This window comes from Galleria mellonella, unplaced genomic scaffold (genome assembly GCF_026898425.1).
Source record: "Galleria mellonella isolate WM207_F2 unplaced genomic scaffold, CSIRO_AGI_GalMel_v1 utg184, whole genome shotgun sequence".
Classification (NCBI taxonomy): domain Eukaryota; kingdom Metazoa; phylum Arthropoda; class Insecta; order Lepidoptera; family Pyralidae; genus Galleria; species Galleria mellonella.
Window position 1 is genome coordinate 10,400,131 of NW_026442025.1, and position 14,036 is coordinate 10,414,166.

Below are 14,036 nucleotides of genomic sequence, written 5' to 3' on the forward strand. Positions count from 1 at the left end.
CAAAAAGGTTCTCAATTCAATTGTATTTTTATTGTTTGTCACCTTATAACTCCGTCAGTTCTAAACCGAAATGGAAAATTCTTTTTTTATCTAAAAGGATACATTTACGTTATTTTCCCATAAGATTTTATGGGACTGAACGGGATTCCGTTCAGTAGTTTAGTCTTTCAATCAAAATATATAGTTTTGTTACAATTAAAATCGTTTTTTTTTTTGTGAGACACAATCTTTAATTACTAATGTGTTGAATTTATTTATTTATTAATTCTTTAATGACTACATTACAAAAAAATGGTTAGTACATAAGGCACACTTAATACTATATAGCATTCTCTCCCAGACAATCTTTGGCAAAACAAAAATGTAATTACGCGGTGAAAATTTGAAAATTAAAATAGAAAAATATATTATAATATATGTAGAAAAAAAAAATACGCGCAAAAAAGAATCTTATTTGCGATATAGTATACAATATTAGTTGGCCGTGTGTCCTGGTATAAAATAGGCCACCCCTTCCTTTCCCGTGGGTATCGTAAGAGTTGACTAACGGAGAGCGAAGGAAGGACAACAATGTCCGTCTTAAAACATCTCTAAAGCCTGATTGCGGTTGCCAATCCGTTTGCTAAGCGTGGCAACTACTGGCAAAACCCCCCAAGGGAGAAGGTTATATTTAGCTGTAGACAGTTGTAGGCTGATATGATGATACAATATTAGTACAGCACTTTTGCATGGTACCCGTAAATACACAAATATACGCAATATGCCAAAACAAATCGTCGGGAAAAAAACTTTGAGGAAACTTTGATGGGGTTTTTCTCGATGGAAAAACATTTTCCTTTGTTGAGTAATTTATTGACGACCCGAGTACAAGCACGCGCGGGAAGGAAATAATATGTTATTCTATCGAATCATTTATTTCAATACGATTTTATACAAATGTGTGCAGTCGTTGAACACTTTCGCCTTCTTGCAAACGTCTTGCTTGTGCTGGGTCGCCTCTGCTGTCTTCATGCAGGCATTCCCAAAATCACTGACTAATCTCCTCTGGTCTAATTGATGAGCCATTTTCACTCGTTTTCTGAAATAACATTTATTATATGTATAACAGTCGTAATTATTGGCACTTTATGGGTAGTGCTTCAAGATTGTTCGTTGCTTGGTTCTTTATAAGACAGGGTATCCTAATTAGGGAATTAGGCAATTGGTGTGATCATATCATGTATGTAGTTAGGGAGTGGGGAGGGGGATGGTAGGGGGGGAATTGAGAGGTCCTACCTGAAATGAAAGGCCCCAAGAAATTTAGACAGATTCGCTTTTTCGAAGTCATTATATGTTCTGTCTTACTAAAACTACTACCTTCTTTTGCCTTATCTTAAACATGGGTTTAGCTAGGGTCCTGAATCGTATGGAACTTATTATTATTATTTTATAAATTTATATCTATTTCTTATATTAGATAGTGAGACGAGATGAACATGCAACTGCCTATTGATTTATTAACATTATTCTCCGTCAATGGAGAGACAATCTTTAAATTGATACCAAATTTAGGATGTTAGTCAGATTCGAATTCACAAATTTTAAAGTGTACGAATTTTAATTAAGGTAGAATTACACGAAGCTTTTAAATGGTTATCCAATTAACTTAATCACAATTTATTTTAAACATTCCCTCGGATTTAAGTTACGATTTGTTGGGTTGTTTTCCGATCCTCTTTGAAAATTGATGCCGTTACCAAATTTATGTTCGAGATACGAAATAAACAAACATGTACTAAAAATTTTCCTTTATTCATTTTATTCTACTTACCCAGTACTTTCCTGTAAGATACGAACGTTAATACAGTTAAATAGACCGTCATTTTCTCAAAGGTAAATCGGATTTAGATCAGGTACACAGAGCCTAACAACTTTATTGTATTTCTATTTATACATGTACACTAATTTTTAGCCGCGACTTCGTTCGCATGACCGGGTTTTATTGATTGTAGCCGTTAGCTGTTTACTGCTGAACATATTCTCCGCCATATGGAGGCTTTTGCCAGTAGTTGCCACACTTGGCAGGCGGGTTGGCAATCGCAGTTTGGCTTTTGGCCATGTTTTAAGAGGGATACGTTTGCTCATCCCTCTACTATAAGCTTCCTTAGTCGCATCTTACGACACCCACGGGAAAGGAGCGCCGCCTAACTGCGGTTGCCAATACGCCTACCAAGCTGGCAACTACTGGAAAACCCCCTTATACTCAGCAGTGGACAGTTAAAGGCTAATGTGATGTGTGATGAATAATAATAATAGTCAATCTTCAAAAGTTGGAAGTTGCACATAATAATGGTAGCGAGGGGGAAAGGGATTGTTAGTAATGGAGACTGAGAATCCCATTGCTAGCAATATACCCAACCAGGTCGACCTCCTCGCAGTTCCCCCTGGAAACTATCATGGTTAATTCCTGATGAATTTATCATGAATTATGGGCTAACTGGCCTGTTTTCATTCTCATCTATCACCTTTCACTGGTGCTCCGCCAGCGTATCCCGTTAGCGCAGGCGGGGCTACCATACCATTTTCAACCATCAAAAAAAAATAATGGTAGCGGAATTAAACAAAATAATTCTAATAAACTAACTAGTTTTATATCTCTTACCTGTAAACCTCTAAATTAATCATTCCATTAGAGCTTATTATGCCAAATTTATTCAGAACGCAGAATATGAGGCAAGGCTCGTCCGACTCTTGGATTTCCACGCGTTTCGTCTCCGGGTACATTTCGTTGAAGCACTGCTCGGCTATTATGTCGCTCGATCTGTCATGTGCATACATCACTGATATTCGTGCGTATGCCACAGTAGTTAATAGGAGAATGATCAATGTTCTTGCTGCAATTATAGGAAAAAATAAAATGTCTGTTATTCCTTTATCTATGCTAGATATTTTACTATGTAAATAAAATATGTAGTTTCTGTCTATGCTGATTCAAGAGAAAATTAATAATCTATATATACATAAATCTGTTGTTTTTTTTTAATGGATGATAATGGAATGGTAAATCCGTTTGCGCTAACGGTATAAGCTGGCGGGGCACCAGTAAGGGATGATAGGTGAGAATGAAAAGGCAGGTCAGTTAGCTCACCGTGAAGAATACACTTGGAATTTAGTACGGTCGTTTCCAGGAGGAACCACGTGGATGTTGACCATACAGGGTATATTATCAGCAATGGGACAAGTAGTCCGCATTAATAAAAATTCCTTCCGCCTTGATAACGTTAGTGTAGTTAAAACTCAAAAACAGCTTGACCGATTGTTTGATGTTTTGTTCGTTATAATACAAGTGTGGTTTAAAAGAAAATAGTCGGAAAAATACTAGAGTTCAACTAAAAAGTCGAAAAATTTTAAATAGACATTTTATATAGGAATGCTTTTAATAGATGGCGTTGTAGGTGATACAAAGTTTAAAGTGTCATCTAGACTCATGTTATTATGTTCGATCACGCTATTCTCTGAAATCGGTGCATTGTTTTTTGTATATATGTATCGTTTGCTTGGATACCTCTCTATAATTTTAATCAATCTTTATGATATATATAGCTTACCAGAGGGAGACTTTGTATAAAAGTCGATTGCTTGGGTGCCTCTATCCTATTCGTGTTTCTACCGTGAAACAGTAGTGTTTACATGGCTGTGTTTCGGTTTGAAGGGTGGGATATGGCGTGAATTTACTGGGTACAAAGGAATAACACCTGAGTCCTCAGGAATAGCAACGCATGGGGGGTGTCATGGGCGAAACAGTATACTCTGTTATGTCCATGGTACTGCTCATGTGTGTAGGCGACGGTTACCACTTTCCAGCAGGTGGGCCGTCAGCTTGTTTGCCATTCTAAGTTGTATAAAATAAATCTAATCAAATAACCAGCTATAATTTTTATATTCATAATTATTAGAGGTACTGTACATATCGTCATAGTCGTAGAATACTGACGTATCTTTATATGTAATCTTTGTCAGATCCGTCAGTATTCTACGACTATGACGATATGTCGTATTTGGATTTGACAGGGATTTTGTTATCATTGGGGCTGTTAGTCCTTTTTAGTAACAATCTCCTTTCCCACACACGTCAACAGTTCTCTATCCTACGCACGCGGTAGCGATAACGTATCTATCGAGAGCATTTTTTTATTATTAGGGGGAAATATCAGACGCTTGCTTATTATTTATTTGATAATTACATTTTAGATTCTTCAAGTCTTGCTGTCCTCTTCTCTCAAGTGAGATAAGACAAGCGCGGGCCAATCGTCCAATAAAATAATATGATATAGAAAAAATGCCTAGAATTTTGTTTCTAATGACGATTTTTTATTATCCAGAAACGAAATCGATATGTATTGTACCCAACATTATGGACTGATAGAGTTGAAATTATGGGAATAAAAATGACCGCAAAATTTATAATTATTAACAGACACACTTCAAGGTACTTCGTAAAAAATTACTGGCATTTGTCAAATATTTAACTGTGAATTTAGAAATTCGCAAAATTGTTTGCGCCCTCTTCCAGAAATGAATATTCAATGAAGGCGATTTTTATAAAGTAAGTCCAGATGGAAGGGCACAGAGCGTGAAGTCAATCGTTTCTTGTTCGCTTGAATAAGTTTAATTAAGAAGGGATTCCTCTTACCTCAGTTGAATGTAATCAACAGAATTAAATGTAAAAAGTTTGTTATCAACTTATTACACCTTTTCTAATAAGGTGTAATAAGTACTTATTACATCTTAATTATTATTTATCTATTTAAATTTCTGGAAAATTCACATCTCCCCTCTTAAGGAGAGGAAATGGCAAACTAACCCCCGGCAGAAGCACAGTCGGCCGGGTTTCAGGGCCCCGAGGAGAGAAACCGGCGTACAATGCGGGCAGAATCTAAGAGCACCGCTTTCTGCATCTTTCCCGGGTGTGAGCCGCCTTGGAATTCCAACCGTCTGAGATGTTGTTCCAGACTGGTTGGGATAAGACCGTTCACCGACATAACGATTGGAATGATTTCGGTACACGTCACCCCCCACATTTCGGTCATTTTATTTATTTTATTATTATTATTACTAAATATCTTGTTGTACTTATTTACATCCTCGCTAATATTGAAAATGAGTTTATTTATTTGATATTTCGTGGCGCTGTTGGCTTAATCAATCAGTATGAAATGTAATATATATTACAAGGGGTTAAATAACTCGGTAAGTGAACATATTCTGGTTACGCAGATGAAACCGTGTGCAAAAGTTAGTTAATTATAATCAAATCAAAATTTTGCTCATAGATTAAATTTAAATATTCTTATTTTAAAATGGATATAACCCACCGATAACCGACCAAGTTTTTCGTAAACACACGAGTGTTTACGAAAAACTTCTTGGTAAAGACTTACTAAAACTTAAATATACGATAATATAGATACTATACGATAATATTATATTATCTGTGGTAAACATATTAGATTGAAAATATTCGAATTCAGAATATAAAGGAGTGGCAGCAATAAGCACGATTTGGCTCCGCTGCAACTGTGACTTCAATTGTTACAAAATTTATAAGAATTAAAAAAAAAATGTATTTATACCTATAAAATTTTCAATACAACTTAGAATGGCAAACAAGCTGACAGCCCACCTGATGGAAAGTGGTAACCGTCGCCTATAAACATGAGCAGTACCATAGATATAACACAGTATACTGTTTCGCCCATGATAACCCCCAAAGCGTTGCCATTCCTAAGGACTCAGATGTTATTCCTCTGTACCCTGTAAATTCACGCCATATCCCACCCTTCAAACCGAAACACAGCCATGGCCAGTCTCCCTCTGGTAAGCTATATAAAGATTGATTAAAATTATAGAAGATTACAATAAAATATAGAAGCTATTGTATAACGTAAACACAAAAAAATACAGACGAATTAGTGAATATATATAAATAACTTTTGCTTGAATATGTAGTTTCAGTTTTCGAAGGAATTATTTTGGCGTTGTTTCTAACTAATGTGACATTAAATAAGATATTTATTTACTTGGAAAGGTATTTATTGGAGACATTTTAATGACTTACCGACCGGTTGTATTTGCAGATTTGTAATCAATAATCTTGTTGTATATTTTGTAAGATTAAAACTTCTGACTTATTTAATTTAATGTATTAATGGATATATTGAATATAGTAGGTAAACTGTATTTTATTAATTGTATAACTGATATATTAGACGTATGGTCCCGGCACAGAGTCGGTCACCCTTTTCTTTCTCGTAGGTGTCGTAAGAGGCGACTAAGAAAGGTCGAGAGATAGACAGCAGCGTAAATACATCTTGAAAGCCTAACTGCGGTTGCCAACTCACCTTCCAAGCATGGCAACTACATGCAAAACCCACCAAGGGGAGGTTTATGTTTAGCAGTGGACAGTTAAAGGCGGACATAATGATGATATAAAATTACAAAGTTATATTTTTATAGGGTTACGAGAAATAATAGCATTTGATAAAATTTTTAGCTGAAATTCAACATTATACAGGATTTCGTATAACAGAGATTTTTTAATAAATTAAATGTACATATTTGAATTAAAACTCTATTAAAATATGTAATTAAATTTCACTTTTAATTTGGTAATAAATTAAAGGAAGGATAACCAATAGAATTTTATATTTTACCTAAAGAAGATGTAATTACGTATAAACGGAGGTGGAATTTGGTTTCCTTTAATTAATAATTCATCTCAATTAATATTAAAATTTGCCGTAATTTAAATACGTAAAGCATTATTGAGCAGTTCAGAGTTGTGGTGAATAAATATTATTGGAATATCTTCACCATCAATAAATAGTAACTTGATATAAATATTTATTTAGTATTTACGAGAAGATGATGTTTTTAAAGCATTAATTTGTGTATCTAATTTCTCAATACGAGATTGATTTATATTTTTTTTTATAACACAGAGGGTAAACGAGCATGCGGCTCACCTGATGGTAAGTGACCACCATCGCCCATGATCACCTGTCACACTAGAGGTATTGCAGGTATGCTGCCGGTCTTTTAAAAAGGAATATGCTCTTTTCTTGAAGGTTATGTTGTCGTATCCGTTCGGAAATACTGCTACTGGAAGTTGATTCTAAAAAGTGGTTGTGCGTGGAAGAAAGTGCCTTGAAAAACGCATATGTATGTAAATTTGATACTTTTAATTATTTCCTAAAACGTTTTACTTCCTTAATTTTACGAGATTCTCATACCTACTTGTACAACAATTAGTCTATTGCCCTAAGGTTGTCTTGAAGAGATTGCTTTCAGCAATAAGACCGCCTTACTGTACTTATACAACTGTATCGTTATATTCATTAATTGTCTTGCTTATTCCCTTTATTGTATAATGCAAATAAAGTATACACAGAAAAAAAAGTTTACCAGAGGGAGATTTTGTACAAAAGTCGATTGCTTGGGTACCTCTGACCCATTCATGTTTCAACCATGTAGCACGTGTGTTTGCATAGCTGTGTTTCGGTTTGAAGGGTGGGATATGGCGTGAATTTACTGGGTACAGAGGAATAACACCTGGGTCCTCAGGAATGGCAATACATGGGGGTATCATGGGCGAAACAGTATACTCTGTTATGTCCATGATACTGCTCATGTCTATAGGCGACGGTTACCACTTTCCATCAGGTGGGCCGTCAGCTTGTTTGCCATTCTAAGTTGTATAAAAAAAAAACACAAGTATACTCATTTATTTTCCTATAAATTTCGTATTATAAACAAATACGTATCTCTTTAATTCATAGAATAAATTGTGTTGGAATGTTTTTGAAATAGATATTTTGTTAAATGTTAAGTTTTAATACGGTATTCATTGTTGAATTATTTCTACAAATGAAACTATTTTAATGAAATGCAAACAATGTTTCATTATGCACAAGCACAATAGTGCAATCAAATGGAATCTAGGAACATTTATTTGAATAAAAACGACTGAGAATATGTTGGAATATATTAAAATAAAAAAATACTTATATAAAATTGTGACGTCCATTGTTTTTGATATTAGAGAATATGGTTTTCATTTAGATAGAATGTATTCTGTTTATATTATTTTAACTCTTATTTTTAAAGAAGTGTTAAATGCTAGATGTTTATCAGAAATTATTATTATTCATAATATTTCATTGTTATAAATTTTCGACGCAATTAAGCTTCGTTTTGAGGTACAAGTATTTTACAACAAACATTATAAAGGTTGTACAATGTACAATTTACAAAATATATGGATACATTCAAAATTGTTTTATTTCCAAACTTGTAACTACCATAGTTCTGGCTCTTTAAAGGAGATAGCATACAGCTGTGTACAGTCGTTGAACACTTTTGCCTTCTTACATATATCGTGATCTAAGTTCATCGCATTTATGTTTTGAGCACACGTGTCTCCTACGTCCGAGATAAGGATCCTAGGATCGTATCTGTGTATAGCTTGCACCCTTCTGTAGTAGTTCTTCAAATTGATATACCCATCGTTGGTCATGATACCGAATTTCTTGAGTACGCAATGCAGAATACATGGTATGTCATTCCTTTCTATCCTCAATGGGTATTTATAAAGGTTCCGTGGGTACATCTCTATTAAACACTCATTAGTAGCTCTATCACTTATCTTGTCTTTGGCGTACAAAATTGATATCGTCGGCTCAGAGTCTAATGTATCTGAGAAGAATTTCTGTCTGTATCCATTCACTGTTAGTGACAGAGATAATACGAGCATCAATGTTTCTGAAAGTTCAATTAAATTTGGTATTTGTGGTAGTTAGTAATTGTTGAGACATCAACGATGGAAATTTGATGGTGGGATGGCTAAATTGCGTATTTATAATCATCGTAAAATATATTATACTACAATTTCCTTTTCAAAATGGCTACCCGTATATGCTGCGCGCAATATTTACTACTGTAATTTACTATTGAATTTAGTGTTAAAAAGGGAAAGGTTTTTAGAACGTGTATTTACTCAGAGCACAGTAGCAGGAATGAGGTAAAAATAATAATAAATACTGAATGTGACCTATTTTAAAAATGGAACATAAAAAGCTGCCAGATATTTTCATTGAAGGTCTAACTAATTTGTCTAACAAAAGTTTCTCTAGGACGTATTGTACATACAAACCGTTCGTTAAAATATTTAAATGGCAGTGAAACTATATCAAAATTCGTTGCGTAGTTTAAATAGAAGAAATAAGCAGTGAATAAACAAACGTAGAGAATGGTTTTGCTTTATGCTGTCTACTCATAATATTGTTTAAATATAAAAAAAATGATTAGATGACTGTCATCATTGTGTTCTCTTTTATTTGATATTTATATGTTGTATTTAACATATGTATATATGTATGTATGTGTGTGTGTATGTGTATATATATGTATATATATTCTTATTTATGTAGGTTTATATTCATATGTATGTATTAATATTGTATCTTTCAAATATATTATTTCATTTGATTTATAATTTATGTAAATATTTTAACCTCTGTTTAGCACTACTACTGCCCACTCACTATTTCCTATGCCACTGTGTTAGGTTGACTGGAAGAGATTTCTTTTAGAGATAAGTTCACCTTTGCTAACATTGTTATTAACTTATTGTTGTTATGTTTTAGTGCAATTTAGATATATATATATATATATATATATATATATATATATATATATATATATATATATATATATATATATATATATATATAAGTTGTTTGCTAATTTATAAAAAGTCCATAACACTTTTATATACAGATATGTTTGCTGACGGTAGTTAAAGTAGCTTATATCATTCTCTATCCCATATAGTATGTGTATGAGTATACCAAATTTCATAGTGTTTGGTTAAATCGTTAATGCGCCATAATCTTACAAACTCGCTTTCACATTTATAATATTAGTAAGCATTATGAGTCAAATAAAAATTTTCTATGAAAAAAAAAATTTTTGTACGCATTGCACGAGGTATCATTTCTTCAATTGTCGAGTATGATGACTCTCAAGTCATTCTGTATTATCTTTATTTATAATTTTATTTAATTAATTAATTAATTAATACATCAACAGTGTCAGATATAGTTCGTTATAATACAATAGTCAATATAAACATGTTAATATACCAATAAAAGATGTACACAGCATTAGCTATATAATTTTTTTTTATACAACTTAGAATGGCAAACAAGCTGACGGTCCACCTGATGGAAAATGGTAACCGTTGCCTATAGACATGAGCAGTACCATGGACATAACAGAGTATACTGTTTCGCCTATGATACGTCCCATGCGTTGCCATTCCTGAGGATTCAGGTGTTATTCCTCTGTACCCTGTAATTTCACGCCATATCGCATCCTTCAAACCGAAACACAGCCATGCAAACACAACTGCTTCACGGTAGAAACACGAATGGGATAATATAATATATGGATAGCAAATAATATATTTGTACTTATTACAACAATACTGCAAAAAAGAAAAAGAAGCAATAGTCCATTTTTTAATTATAAACAGATTTTAATATTAATTTAATTATCTATTTGTATAATCGATAAAGTCTACTCTTGCATTGATTTTATATAAATGTTGTTATTTAAAGACAGATTTATTTTGAGGAGCAAAATCCATATAATTAAGAGTGAAAATTGATCATGTAAACTTAAATTTGCAAAAACATTGCATATTTGCATTGATGTGGCGAACATTTCTACCATTGTACGGCTCGCCATCGACAGGAAGTTCATCCTCATGTCCTACAGCCTCAATGGTCGCGTACTGCGCGGTTTCAGAGATGTTTCCTCCCACGAACACTCAGGTTGTGGAATGAGCTCTTTGCCGAGGTTTTCCCAAGAGACTACAAAAGGGGTTCTTCGAAAGGGGGGTAAAGAGGTTTCTTCAGGGTCGGCAACGCACGCGTAATACCTCTTGCAAGTGTTCATAGGCTACGGTAACCACTTACCATCAGGTGGGCCGTATGCTTGTTTGCCACCTAAGTGGTATAAAAAAAATTCTCGTTTTATTGTATTTGATATTAATAACATTGTCACCAACAACAAAATCAGCTAATAAAATTATGTTAATTAACTTACTTTCCATGATAATTGATATAACAAATTACACAGTTCTCCGTGAAAACATAATTGCAAAAACTTGGTAAATCAAGCTAATATCAGATTGAACTGTTATATTTCGCTTACGACAAACCTGAAATACTTTGTTTGCCAAACTTCACAATGTTTTATATACCTATGGCTGTTTCATGTACACAATCGGCCATTGTTCAGTCGACGATTAGATTAGAAAAATTCATGTTACATCTGATTTTATAGAGCAATATGAATATTTGCGCAGGTGTTCTGGAAAGCTCGGTACTGAATCGATTGTGTAAATTTTACACAAGTTTCTAGACATGAAATGGGGTGAAGGGAATCATTTTAGGTTTCATTTTGAATATGTTTTGGATTTTTATTCTACTAGCTACATCTCGTGACTTTGCCTGCTTTAGTTACAATAAAATATATATTAATCTGAGTTACGGTCTGTATCTTATATATAAAATTCTCGTGTCACGGTGTTTGTTACCAAACTCCTCCGAAACGGCTTCACCGATATTTATGAAATTTTGTGTGCATATTGGGTAGGTCTGAGAATCGGCCAATATCTATTTTTCATACCCGTCAATGATAAGGGTGACCCACCCCAAAATATTTTTTTTATTTTTTTGACATACTTTTTTATTTTTATTTTATTATAATTTAGCATTGAAAAACACATACAACTTTAAATTTTCACCGTTTTACGATCAACCCCTGTATTTTAATTGTGATTTTTATATTTTGCAATAAGTGGTAAAACAACGTTTACGGGGTCAGCTAGTATGAACTAAAATTCTCACATTCTTATTTACAATAATAAAATGTTACATATTACTAATGAAGTAGCATTAAAAGAGATTTTTATTATTTTTATTTAATATTTTTTTCTTGTTATCATGCTGTGTGATCCTGTCATAGAATGGGCCACTCCTTCCTTTCCCGTGGGTGTTGTAAAAGGGGACTAAGGGAAGGCGAGGGATGGGCAGCAGCATCTCTCTTAAAACACCACTAAAAGCCTAACTCCGATTGCCAACCCGCCTGCCAAGCATGGCAGCTGCTGACAAAACTCCCCTTATGAAAAGGCTTATGTCCAGCAGTGGACAATTAAGGGCTGAATTAATTTAAATTAATGATAATAATTTTTTTCTTATAATTTTATATAATCAATTTTGAAAATATATCTTATTTAAATGTGAAAAGAAAAATATCTTCAATTATTTAACAATATTAAATGTCAAATTTACCTAAATATTTAAATTTCCTTAAAACAACTTAAGTTAATTTTTAATTTTCCTTTCTATACCTATCTGTTAGTGAATTTATATTTTGCTCCGATTGTCTGGCGAGGCTTCAATGTTTGATTAATTATAAAATACCCTTGAGGTGTTTATATTGGATCTTAAAACGCTCTCTGTGCTATGAATCGTAGTTATTTATTTATTAACTAACTTTTCCCCGCATTTCCGTATATGTAAATTTTGGATAACCGCTGTCCATCATATCAGTCGTGAACTGTCCACTGTTGAACAAAGATCTCTCCCGTCAGGGGGATATGCCAGTAGTTGCCACACTTGGCAGGTACAGTTAGGCTAACTAATATTGAAAAAGATTATATTTGTTTCTTATATCAGAGGGAGACTTTGTACTAAAGTCGATTGTTTGGGCACCTCTGTCCAATTCGTGTTTTTACCGTGAAGCAGTTGTGTTTGCATGGCTGTGTTTCGGTTTGAAGGGTGGGATCCTCTGTATCCTGTAAATTCACGCTATACGTGAATTTACAGGGCACAGAGGAATAACACCTGAGTTCTCAGGAATGGCAATGTATGGGGGGTATCATGGGCGAAACAGTATACTCTGTTATGTCCATGGTACTGCTCATGTCTATAGGCGACGGTTACCACTTTCCATCAGGTGGGCCGTCAGCTTATTTGCCATTCTAAGTCGGATAAAAAAAATCTTAACCAAACTCAAACCTCAACCTTAAACAAATCTTACAAAATATGGCATACACCTAGAATTTTGGATAAAGCAAAATACTTTATTCTGTATGTATGTTCATTATATAACCCAAACAGTTAATAAAAAATCCTTGAGTAAACAGTAGTCACATGATGATAATTTTGCTTTATAGCTTTTTTAATTTACAATATTAGAAAGGCGGCGCTCTTAAGATGTTCCAATAAATGCGCTCTGTTAAGTAATTATTAAAAACAACGTTGAAAATTACACGAATTTACATTATTTCCGAACCGATACGATATTATAACCTTCAAGAAAAGAGCATATTTCTTTTTAAAAGGCTGGCAGTACACCTGCAATGCCGTTGGTGTTGTGGGTGATCATGGGCGGCGGTAGTCACTTACCATCAGTTGAACCGTATGCTCGTTTGCCTCCTGCGTTGTAAAAATAAAAATGAATAAAATAAAAAAAAAAAATATTGAGTTTATATTAGCAATGACTAACGTCGCTTATACGTCTCAAGTAAATTTTTTGAAACGTTTGTAACCAACGTTTCACTGAGAGAAATGTTTAGTTTGACCGGCAGATAATGATAAAGGGATTCTAATGTTATTGATTTCGCCGTGTATTTTTATATCCAATAAGAAAGATATCCGCAGATATCTTTTCCAATTACACCAATCCTTATGTTCTCCCCATACCGTATACTTCACTTGGCTAAGTACTGTGCAAACAAGCAAACAGTATTTTCCCCGAGCCCTTTTATCTCATTTTACCTTATTGTATTATGTTATTTGTATATTTTTAGCAGGCTGATGGGGATACTTGTTCTTGAAGCGGATTTTATGTTTCGTAAATTTTGTTTACTATTCTAATTTATCGGATGGAATAACGAAGTGCATATCTCTATATACCTATCTCAT

At 33.8% G+C, this 14,036-nt stretch overlaps 1 protein-coding gene across 2 annotated transcripts; it reads right to left on the bottom strand.

Annotated features, from left to right (window-relative positions):
- Positions 1-648: 648 nt before the first annotated feature.
- On the bottom strand, positions 649-11,274 carry LOC113509657 (uncharacterized). Of its 2 annotated transcripts, XM_026893044.3 has the most exons (3): positions 11,149-11,274; positions 2,642-2,873; positions 649-1,078 (listed from the first exon to the last, which is right to left on the bottom strand). In XM_026893044.3, exons 1-3 carry the CDS (start codon positions 11,153-11,155, stop codon positions 913-915), a joined length of 405 nt encoding a protein of 134 aa, XP_026748845.2. In that variant the 5' UTR covers positions 11,156-11,274; the 3' UTR covers positions 649-912. The 2 variants fall into 2 exon arrangements, with proteins under 2 accessions (XP_026748845.2, XP_026748859.2); XM_026893058.3 differs by lacking the exons at positions 649-1,078; positions 2,642-2,873 and adding an exon at positions 8,137-8,799.
- Positions 11,275-14,036: the final 2,762 nt, after the last annotated feature.